General features: G+C 41.0%; 1 protein-coding gene and 1 long non-coding RNA gene across 4 annotated transcripts in view; one reads left to right on the top strand and one right to left on the bottom strand.

Moving 5' to 3' along the window:
* The window catches only part of LOC106093562 (microtubule-associated protein futsch), a 33,928-nt gene extending 22,353 nt beyond the window's left edge, over positions 1-11,575 (bottom strand). For 2 of the 3 annotated variants that reach the window (XM_059370093.1, XM_059370097.1), the window contains exons 1-4: positions 11,487-11,575; positions 3,731-3,945; positions 3,564-3,652; positions 2,870-3,486 (exon numbers count right to left, since the gene is read on the bottom strand). In XM_059370093.1, coding sequence (XP_059226076.1) covers positions 2,870-3,486; positions 3,564-3,652; positions 3,731-3,758 — 734 coding nt within the window. In that variant the 5' untranslated portion in view covers positions 3,759-3,945; positions 11,487-11,575. Of the gene's footprint in view, positions 1-2,869; positions 3,487-3,563; positions 3,653-3,730; positions 3,946-10,931; positions 11,436-11,486 lie in introns of those variants that run through there. The other variant, XM_059370096.1, reaches the window with a different exon arrangement.
* LOC106093563 (uncharacterized) lies at positions 11,049-12,072 on the top strand. Its single transcript, XR_009398526.1, has 2 exons — positions 11,049-11,124; positions 11,506-12,072. It is a non-coding gene; the product is annotated as an uncharacterized LOC106093563 (long non-coding RNA).
* The last annotated feature ends 272 nt before the right edge of the window (positions 12,073-12,344 follow it).

Raw genomic sequence — 12,344 nt, 5'->3', positions numbered from 1 at the left:
AGGCTCTCCACTCGATACCGCTGACTGTCCGCGACTGCCGTTACAGCTACTCCGTATGGAGCATTCCGCAACCTGTGGACGCACCCGGTAGTTGCCAGCTAAGCTTCTCGTAACAGCAATGAACACCACACACAGATTGGACCTCAATGTTCCAGCCTGTGTGGTGCTCACAACTATCCCGTGCCGGACATAGCTGTTGTAGCAGTGTATTGTACACTAAGGCGGTAGCCCTTGCCGACGAAGGACTTCATCGGGTCAATCCGGTACCTACAACCGGCTGCCATCGGATTGGCATCAATCCTAGGAGTTGACGCGGCTGCATCTGCTGAATCGTAATTGAGTCAGACCTATACTGGTTTGTCAAGGGGAGATCTATTTTTTCATGTGCAATGAGAGGCGGTCGTTATTCAAGAACCACATCTACCGCATCTGCTACCTCTGCATGAATGTTGTGTAGACCCGCTTCATATGTCTCTTGATCTAGCAATCCTCTCTTGTAGTGCTGAACCCCTCGCTTTAGATCACATAATCCACCTTAAGAAATCAGCCCGTCGCAGTTCGAACAGCGGAATTCTGACAGATCTGAATATTATTCCACTGCGTGTCACATAGCTGACGAGACCACACGGCAAATTGTTTCGTACGTGGTTAACAAGGTTTCTTTGTCAGCACCCAAAGTTGCCGGCAAGTGACTTGAGGACCTTTTTTTTGCTTTTGACTTTATCGCAAACTGCTGTGGCATGTGGGAAGAATGTGTAAGAGCTTCCAAATGTGATACCAGCACATTCGTTATTCACCTCACGCGTATTTGTAGTGAACTGTGTGACTGAAGATTTGGTGGCATATATAGATGTAGATATGAGATAGACGTTTAACCTATCGCAAATTTCATCAATGGGTGTGGGGCCTGATGCCATGCTCGTACTATCGTCCGTATATGATACGAGGATAGGTAGAGGTTAAACAGTGCCGGAGATATCACCCCGCCTTGGGGAACTCCCTGTTTTACTCTAAAACGTTTAGATTTCTTATCCTTAAATTCCACAAATAACTGGCGAACCCACAGACGATTCGCGACCCAGCGTTTCAGGCCTGGCTGAAAGGACGTGTTCCACACGGTCATGGAATCCTCAGGTTATGGATAATGAAATGCTCCATACAGAGTAGCTGCAACGGCAGTCGCCGACAATCAGCGGTATTGAGCGGAGTCTCAGTGAGAGGCCCGGCGGCACCGGCTCTGGAATAAATACTGAGAACCTATGATGCTCGATATGACAAGGCGAGTTATTGGCGCCTTTAAATAACCAATGTTCCCGCGGCTATCGGTCTTTTGGACCGGAACGAGCTTGCTCACCTACAGGAGCTTGACGAGGATCGCCACCTACACATGAAAATTTGGCTACAACAACAACGATGAACACCACATAAATCGAAACAGAGAGTTCCAACTCGTGAGGTGCTCATAGTCATCCCGCTCGTCTGCGAGTACCACTGCCTGAGCCGGAAAATTGGGCCGTACTTGGGGTATTCGACCGTCTGGTATAAAGCGAGCGGCTTCTGCGTTATTGATGCCAAGGAATTTCCTCTTGGCAACTAGCACATTTGAGGGGGTGTCAGTTCACTGAAGCGGCGATGGGTGTACTCTCTGAAGCAGACCCAATCGGCCTTCTGATCAGGTGGTCGGTCGATGGTGAGAATTATGGGGAGGTGGTCTGATCCCAAAGAAATTACGGCTTGCCAGGATACGTCACTCAGGAGATTGGGGTATGCAATGGAAATGTCTGTTCAGCTGCTGCATCTTCTCGTAATCCTAGTGGGGGCATTCTCATTCGCCTTGCAAATCGTGGAGCCTTCAATCTGCTCTGCCAAACCTATGCCCCGCTGGTCATTACCTAGGGGAGAATGCCATGAAGTGTGATGCGCATTAAAGTCTCCTAGAACCAAGCGATTATGGCCAGACAGTAGGCCACTCATGTCGGGCCTTGTAAACTTGGCCATTTATTGGGACACAACAGGCAACCAGCCGTACATACACGTGTTATTGCTCTATCTCGGCAGTAACGGACTTGCCTGCTGACTTGACAACTGTGCTGGCTACAGGTGTTGGTCAGCTTTGTCTCGTGGATCGCTGCGACCAATATGTTTTTCCGACGCATAAAATCTACTATCTTGTCGATCTTGCCTCGGAATCCATTGCAATTCAATTTCAATGTCTTTTCTACTCTTTTCCTGTCACAAATCTTTCCTTGACTTAAGTAGCGAGATCACTCTGCCCGAAATCGGACCTGTTCAGACAGGTTGAGGATTTAAACATGTACTCGATTCTCTAGACTAGTCTGCTGATTACCAAACTGAACCATAAATGCAATGCAAATTTGTCCATGAACATTCCATTTAGAAACAGGAGCAAACTTCTCACGTATCACCGAGTGCTATCCGATTCAAGTTTAGGCTCAATGGTAAGGGACCTCCTTTTTATAGCCGAGTCCGAACAGCATGCCGCAGTGCGACACCTCTTTTGAGGAGAAGTTTTTACATGGCATAGTACCTCATAAATGTCGCCAGCATTAGGAGGGGATAACCACCGCTCGACAGAATTCGAACCCAGGCGTTCAGCGTCATAGGCGGACATACTAACCTCTTCGCTACGGCGGCCACCTCAACCATAAATCAGCCTTCTAAAAGCCCCCTCACCATTGTAAAGTTGTGTATGTGTCTACTTTTTATTGTTATTACACTACACAAAATTAAAACTCCCTATACCACACTGATATAGCGTAGGGTAAAATAAGACTTGAACATCTCTTTAAGTGCAACTTAATAAATTTATATAGGCACCCAAGCCCACACACATTCTCGTGTTACTTACTTTCTTCTCCTTAAACGTTCACGTTCTCTAAACAATTGCGGTAGTTTGGGCAAAAAATTCTCATCTAATATCTGATAGAGATCTTTCTCTTTACCATTTGTCGATGCTTTAAATTTGGCTGCTAAATTTTGCCAATCCTCTTCGGTGAAACAAATCACCTGCCACACTGAATTCGATTTCAAACTATTTGCACCGGCGGGCTTGTCCTCGCGATACAAGCGTGTTCCATAGAAATACCAATAGCCGGAATTTTTCGAATCGTAACCCAATGGTTCGACACGTAGACTATCCGATTCCAAATTATTCAAAATGACTTGCACATCCACAGAGTCCAAACGAAAGTGGCATAAATCGTATAATATCAAGAGACGTTTGCGTACGGGCAACGATTGAAAATCAATATCGGTATCAAAGTGATTTTCGGTATTATGAAGACGACACTGTTGGCGTAGGAAACGCCTTAAGAACATCTGATAATTACTGTGGGTTATTTCTTTTGCTACCGAACGTAAGGCATCGCAACCCTTTAATAAGCGTACAATTAATTCAGGCACTAAAGCAATATGATGTTCATCATCTGTGGTAGTACCATCGGATAATAATGCGGATTCTAAATCCTGTACAAGAACAAAATTTTGTACAACATTAGACTTGTTATGGTCTAAAGACTCCAATCACGCCCCCACTCACTTACCTCAATATCAATATCTGGCAAATCAAATGCTGAACTAAACAATGAACAAAAATGTGAAATGCACGGTATCTCCCACCATGATTGTATGTCTGTACCAAGAAGGATAAGAAAAATGAGGAAAAATTATTAAATATTTTATGGAAAAATTTGATTTTTCTTTTAATTACCCAAAAGTCCTATGAAAGTAGAAACCATTTATGTTTACTTTCCACAGTTTCTCAAATGAGTTTTGTTCTCTCTTGTCTTTAGTAGCAAAGAAGGCCCCTTTCAATGTTTGCAAGTGCGCTTCCAATTCCTTAGTGTTTTCTTAATGAAAAAGCCTCTTTCTTTGGCATACAAACCATGGATACTTCGTTTTGAATATTTTTGCGGATAGCAAATTCTGAAAACCAGAAAATTAAATTTAGAAAATATTTTTTTTAAATTGTGGGTAAAACAACTTATATGTGCGGATAAGTTTTCATCTTATTAACTACGATATGTGTATATTTTATGTTTATACCAAAACTACACCCCAGCACTCATCGTGATAAGCGGCCATGCCAATATATCCATCGCGGATAGCCAAAAGAGATCATTGATAACAAGTTCACAACATTGCCATCTTCTGCGGTTTATTCCATTTTTAGAAAATCTTTCCAACGATAGAGCAGGTTTTTTTTTCAAATTAAAAAAACTTTTCTAATTTGGTAGTCTTGATCCTGTTTGCAAGGCTCAATGTGTAGACGTGAACTCAAGTGGACAAAACTATTACACGGATTTTTTATACCAACCACTCGATCTAAAGCCATTCTTATCGTTAGATTAGGTTATATGGTTAAGGACGTGTATGCCAACCCTTGGACGCTACACTCGCAGGCTCTAGGGTCCTGTATTTATACAACTAATGATGGTTAATCATTTATCTCAAAGTATATCCACTAGTCCCTAGCCACTTATGATGTTAAAACATTTGAAAATCATCAATTAAAATATAATCGTAGATTCTAGGGACTATCATGAGATATTTTCCCGTCCACAAAACAATATTTGATATTATGATAGTTGTATCTAGTTACTTCTAGCTCTAGCATTAGTGTTAGGATGAAGAAGAGGGAGGGATGAACAGAGAGACCTAAGGCAGCAACTCGCTTCTCGTGCGCTCTAGATACCTTAAAGTAACGTCGAATGTTAGTTATTCCGCGCTGCTCACAAAATCATCTACCGCTCTCCATTTCCTTCGTTGCTTCAACAAAAACCAATCCCATAGCAGCCGGTTGTACGTACCGGATTGACCCGATGAAATCCATTATCGGCAATGGCTGCCGCCTCAATGTACAACACAATCCCATGGCAGCCGGTTGTACGTACCGGATTGGACCGATAGAGTCTTTGCTCGACAAGTGCTGCCGTCTCGGTGTACAACACAATGTTACAACAACAACAACCATTTACACAAGGAAGTCAATATCCTTAAAATTAAAGATCATAGTGGGCTGTTCTCTAAACATTATTTCCTGCCCAATATTTGCCCTGCATGCAGCACAGGACGCCATGACACCTATCATCTATTTACATGCCCGGAAAATACTACCAATCCGCCAGCAGAACCACTATGGACCGCAACAATTGAAGCGGCCAGATTCCTGGCGCTGGATCTGAAGACTGTTAACGGCCCAGAATAATCTTAGAACGAATCAAGCTCTATACTAAATATTCAATGAACATTCCTTAAAGGAATAGGAGATACTTCTCTTATCAATCTCTATCAGAGATTCGAAGTGAGACCGGAGCTAAAACGGAGCGGCCCAATCTTTGCCGAAGAGAGAGAGCGACCTTTTTTTTATTCTGCGCGGAATCCCAATTCCTCTCCAGCCAATCCGCTCTACCCTCTCCAAACCCCGGATCTCTACACATACAGCGAATGTGGCTACAACTATAACAACGTCTCATCATCTTTCCTACATGACCTGCAAATGCTGTCTTTTGCTGCACCTATTCTTTGTAAGTAGACCCTTACTACTGCGTGTCCCGTAATGACTCTGAAAGCCTTGCTGACCTCTTTCCTTCTTGCTTTCAGTAATAAATCCATCTTCCACAATCCTGACCCCTAAAGAATTTTTGTTGTTGTTGTAGTGTGTTGTACACTGTGGCGGCAACACTTGACAATGAAGAACTCCATCGTGTCAATTCGGTACGCACAACCGGCTGCCATAAGATTGCCCATAGGATTTTAGTTCAGCCAAGTCATATGCCCCCACATTCCCTCTTAATGCACTGCAGCCCGGCATCCAAACGATGCGGATCGTGCCATCCATTCAGCTTTTTACACTCGAAGACCGTCTATGACCTTTTCGTCCTGGTTGTTATAGCGGTGATGATTGTTATAGCACTGATGGAGCATTCCACTATCCGCAACCTGTGTGGCGATCCCGTGTCGGAAATAACATAAAATCTGCGTTGAGACCGCTCTCAATACTATGCTGTCCGATCTATGCTACTAAGCAATATATGCTTAGTAGCATAGATGGGACAGCATAGTATTGAGGGCGGTCTCGACGCAGATGTTATGTTATTTCCGACACGGGATCGCTGTGTGCACCTCACAGGCCGGAACATTGAGGTCCGATCTGTGTGATCTTCATTGCTCTAACGAGAAGCTTAGCTACAAACTACGGGCGCGTCCACAGGTTGCGGATAGTGGAATGCTCCATCAGTGCTATAACAATCATCACCGCTATAACAACCAGGACGAAAAGGTCACAGATTTTTTTTTAATCGAGCACAGGTATCTCCGTCTATGGTTGGCGTTTTATTCTTTAAACAACGTATGTACTGTGTTTTCCTTCGTTAGCCAGGACGTACTCCACGTAGACCAGTCTGGTAACTGGTCTTAAGGATTGACTGGGCAGGTAGCACCGGGTACACCTTCTCGGTCATAGTTGAGCCAAAGCTACTCTGTTTTGCCAAGGAAGATTTAGTTTTTCAGGTGTTATTGATGGTCTAAAAGAACAACATTCGTATCCTCGTGAATGCGATTCGTACATTTGGTCAATTATTCGACTACTGATGTATCCAAATTCTAAGCATCCGTCTATACATTTCGTCCGGAATCATCACATTGGACTATTTAAAGCTTTGCCCTGAAGACCACGGAAGGGACAAATGGCATCCTTCTCGCCCTTTCACTCTCGGGATGCTAGATAAAGTGACGGATTAATCATTCACAGATACTTTGCAAAAAGTGACTGAGGCCCAACCATCGTTTCGAAAGCGGCTGCTGACTTAATGATATCTTGGAATTTCTGCTTACAATGCATCAAGCGCTCTAGCTGTATGCGTCAGGATATCGGTTCGCATAGGTAGGTTATTTCTGAATCCATTCCATTCTCTGAATCCATTCCAATCGGCCGCATTCCCATATTTTCTCCATTGATTGTCGTGTGTATAATCTGGGCAATAACCTAGTGCACAACTACCAACAGGCGGTATATACGTACGGTAGACTTGACTGCTACCACATATATTCCATTAAGGGGTCGCAGACGGCAGTCGTACTCGTATTTGGATTATACTGCACGACATAGCATATTAAGAAAATAGCCATGTCCTTGCTTCGACCTCGTTTGCGATATTTGCCTAAGACATTGTAACCGTGCAAGCTGTAGGCTGTAATGTGCCTCTCCTAGAGTCTCTAGAACGCCATAGGGCCAATTCGATACAAAAAACCAGCCACAGGGAAACTGCGGTTAGAAGCATGGAGGCCACAGTGGCGCAGAGGTTAGCATGTTAGCACGATTGGGTTCAAATCCCGGCATGAACATCAGAAAAATTTTCAGCGGTGGTTATCCCCTTACTAATGTTGGCTACATTTGTGAGGTATCCTGTCATGTGAAAACTTCATGACATGAACATGAAAAGGAGGCCTCTAATCATTGAGCTTAAAGTTTATTCACACTCACTCACTTCCCTGCTCCTTAATGGAATGTACATTGAAATTTTAGTAGCATATCTCAGCTGGATGCGTATCCTGCCTTTAGCCGGGATCGTTTCCTTATATAGAATATTTTACTCAAACAACAAGATCCTTAGGACGGAGACCACCATAGAAAGCCCTAAATAATGACAGACAAAACCTTAACTACCAGATGAAGGCATAACATATTGTTACAACAATTACTACCTATATCCCGCGGTTGTCATTATAGCCATTACCAATGCGCAGGCAGAAATTCTGAGGGATACTCTAACTCGTTTTAACTATATAAATAAACAAGACGTAGTAAGCTGACATAATCTCTGAGGCGCGTAAGTTCATCAAGTAATTCATTTCCAAAATTCTAAAACTTTGCTTTATTCTCAAAGTGGGTATCTCTCAAAGATTTTCGTCCCGCTCCCCGCTTAATTATTGTAATTTTCTGTCTGCTTTTCAAACACAAAAAGACTACGTAGGGGTAAACATTAAAATTTTGTTTCATCCTTTACATGGTTAAATATTGAATCATATGTTCCTGTTTCTTTTATTCACCTCTGACATCAGCGCTCTCAACTAACTCACGTGTGTTAATATTTATTAATTTTTTAAAGCGCCCTTTTCTTTGACTCTAAATGTGATAAAAACAATGCATTTTGGCGCAAAACATATTGACATAATATTCTTTTTAATAAAAACAAAATATGCGCGGGAAAATATTTACAATGAGCAAGAAGACGGCGAGAATGTGGCAAAAGATTTTCTAGTACCACTTTTCACCTTCACATCAACCATAACCATTCACACACATTCATAACCACATATGTATGAGCTAAAAGAACGCACGCCACAGGTGGGGGGAATGACGGGAGGCAATAAACAGCGTAGCCACTACAAAAAAAAAACACGAAGCAATTGAGAAACAGGGAGAGAGAGCGAGAGAAGGAGAAAAATACGATAATAAAAACATATGGCTGCATAAATATTGAGACAAATAGTAGAGGAAGTCAAAATCTGATTAATTTAAAGCTTAAAGAAATTATTCTCATGAATTCAACTATAATTACTAAGCCCCATTCACTCACCATAGCTCAAAATTGAATTTATCTCAAAGATACCACCTATGAAGACGGTAATATGTATTGCAAAATAAAACACATCACGAAAAAAAACATGTGTTATCACAAATGAAGAATAGAGAATGGATACATTGACAAGAAAAAATAGCGGATTGTTTTGGTTGGTTTTGTTATTTTTCTCTGTATACATACACCAATCAATGGCATCGTGTGAGTGTATCAGAGTATGGGTTGAATGAAAAAGGTAAAGCGAAATACAAAATTAGCGGGTTGAGTACAAATTATTTTGGGTGTAGATTAAATAGCAAATAAAAATATTCAAATTTAGGAGTTAGGCAATTGAAGCTGTTTTTCTGCAGCTATTTTGTTAGCCATTTTAAGAACCACAAAATGAAATAAAAAAAAACATAAATCTATTTTGTTTAAGGAACCTCTATACGTTATGAAACATTTGACAAATCTATTTGACATACGATATTTAGGCGTAAACTGACACAGTAGGAAGGTAATTAAGGAATTAAATCCAAAAAGTAAATGCGGTAGTGTGATTTTGTTAAAATATCATCTAAGGAAACTCGTTGGACATTTGGATAGATTAATTGAAGAGATGAAGAAGAACATACATACATATACACCTTTGAACGATTCAAGATAATATAAAGGAAGGATAAGCACCTGACAAAAAACGAGAGGAACTTGGCGGACCTGAGAAGAAACCTATTCATGTAGCCATTTCAGTCCCCTACAGTAATTCAAAATAAAAAGAGGGTTATGTGTCTGGAGAGTTCAGGCATGGAAATATGTATCCAGTACCTACTCCCTACAATTGCAAGACAGTGATACAAATGGTGCACGATCATCTCCAACATCTGTCCTCAACATTGTGTCCCCACCTACTACTTCCTAAGTGCCGGTATCCACTTAGGCCCGGCACGGCATGGCTGTGAGCACCAAATAGGCTGGTGCATTGGGATCCGATCTGTGTGGTGTTCACTACTGGTTCTCGTGATAAAACCTTAGCAGCAAGCTACCGGGAGCTGATAGTGAAATGCTCCTTACGAAGTGGCTGCAACGGCAGTCGCGGACAATCAGCGATATCGAGCGGAGTCTCTGTGAGAGGCCGGGCGGCATCGGCTCTTGCACAAACACTGAGTGCCTATGATGTTCGATATGACACCCTGTTCCGGCGGCGATCGGTCCTTTGGACCGGAACGACCTTGCTTACTTAGAGGATCGCCAACTCCACGTGCAAATGTGGCTACGCAACGACAACAACAACCGGCATTTAGGCGGAAACCCAATACCAGACATGAACCATTTAGGGGCGTGGTATGGAAGACAATTAAGGATTTTGTAAGTAGCACGGAAACCCTAAATAAGAATTTATTTTTCGAGGGTACTTTTTACTATTTAGAGCGCACAAGCCGATTGATTACTGGTTTAGGAGTATGTCCAGTGGCTTGGGTGGATTAAAATCCGCACCCTAACCTAAACATCTCCAACATCTCATCATCAATACTCCTACTCGCGCGACGTCAAATACCTAAGAATGCAATAGGCAGGCAGAACTTCCTGATAGTCTTTCTAATGGTCCTAATCAGTCTCGAACCCACATGGCCCATAGCCAGAGCCTTCAGCGCCGCTTAACAACTAACGTATATAGTTTTTCGGACAATCGCTGCTAGATCGAAATCATCGCCAGAACACCCCAAATAGAACGAAATATTGATCAAAGTGCAAGGAATACCCCATTCCCAATCTCCCAGTCTAAGAGCGATATTCGTTCACTCACTTCAATGAATGATCCTTATTGACCATTCAATGGAAAGCACAGCGACAACGACCATTCATCGAATTGCGACACAATTAGAGCGCATTCAGTCCAATTTTGAATCTCTCGTCTATTTTCCCTTTACAGTCAAGTTCCTGGTGAAGAATCACGCATAGGTAATTGGCCTCCGAATAGAGCGGCATCTCTACCCCAAGCAGGAATAATACCAGCTTAGAGCTAACAGCAATATTGGCTCAAAACATACATTGCATTGTATCCAAAACAACACAAAAATAAAAAAATTTTTAAAAATTCCACATCTTAATTTTTTTTTAATTTTATCACCTCATTTTTTCTATAACTTCCGGCTTATTAGAGAGTTGTCTTCCTTGAGGCCTGACGTCATTTAACGCAGTATGCTACATACCAGAGATTTTGGGAGTGGTCCGAAAATATTAAAAATTTTGTAAGCTTCTGTAATCCTAATCAAATGCATCAAGATGGAAGGGCATATATGTCAATAATCTCCTCATTTAATACATATTATTTTCACACTAATAAATTACCTTTTCTCAACAAAAAAGGAGAAAAACGCTGTTTCCCCCTATATGCATATGTACATAAAAATCGTCAAAATCAAAAGAAACACAATGACATTGGCATCACTGTCGCCGTTTATCTTTCTTTACTGAAAAAAATCAAAGTGAAATTTTTTCTTTTTTTCTGCAATCAATTTCTTTTTAGCTTCATTTTGTCACTGTGAGTAAACTGCTACGAATTCATCATTTAACATAGAAATTCTGCAAAATTTCTAACAAAAGTGAGGGAAATTATGCAATATCCTTTCATTTGTTTTAATCACATATTCTTTATTGCTATTTCTTCTTATTGCATCTATCTCTGTTTCCTTGGCAATTTTGTTTTTCTCTATTTTCTTTTTGGGGCTTATTTTGTAACACATTTAAAAGTTCAAGAAGTTGTCGTCCACCAGCACCAGCCAATAACCGCACATAATTTCTTACACACACGCACGCACATATACACTCATACATAAACAGCGCACGCATATTAACTTTTAGTTAAAATTTTTTAATTTTCTCAACGATTTTACTTTTGCTTACATTTTTTCTTTCTTTCAAGCTAATCCTCACTTTTTGGCTTGTGTTCCAGCGCTCTCTAAAAAGGTTTTAGGTTTTTGACTTTTTTCAATTTTCACGGATTGCTACTGCTGCTGCTGCTTCTTCTTCACAGTACACACTCCTCTTTTTGGTATGTAGAAAAAATTGTGATATTGGATATTGCGTTTAAATTTAATTCAATTTTTTCCTCACTTCAGTATTTCCAACACACTTTTCTCACTTAAAACTATGTGTTTGCTTATTTAATAATTTTGTACAAAAAACAATTATTGCTTTTGTCGGCCGTTTAAAACATTTAACATCTTGATTTTCTTCAATTGTGATTTTTTCACTATATATGTAAAACTGAAACACGAAAGCACTGAAGTCAAAGTAGCACCATGCTCTTACGCCGGTGAGTATAAGCCGGCTTGGTGAATCCGCCAGACTATGGATTGGGGCCAACTGCGATGACTGTTTGATTGATATGACGGCATAAAATTGACCGCGAAAAAGTGAATTCCATTCATTTTAGCCTTATTATAGTTACTCAAAAAAATATAACAATAAGTTGGACATTTTCCCAGAACATTCTTCTTGTTTTTATTTATTTGTTCGTTGGTTAAAATTGTTCAACTCAAAATAACGTTACTTATTTCACGTAATCGGTACTTAATGAGTTGAAGATTAGTTGTATGATTTTCACCAAATCAACGATGTATGAGAATTCTAAGTAATGTTTTGGCAGGGGCAGACTATGGCAAAACAATTAAGGCTGGTCTCATTTGTATAACAACCACAAATCATATGGTGCAATCCGCCATCTTATATTCAAGCTGATCGACGTTTTGCCGACACACA

This window comes from Stomoxys calcitrans, chromosome 1, assembly GCF_963082655.1.
Source record: "Stomoxys calcitrans chromosome 1, idStoCalc2.1, whole genome shotgun sequence".
Taxonomy (NCBI): Eukaryota; Metazoa; Arthropoda; class Insecta; order Diptera; family Muscidae; genus Stomoxys; species Stomoxys calcitrans.
This window is presented reverse-complemented; position numbering and strand designations above follow the sequence as displayed.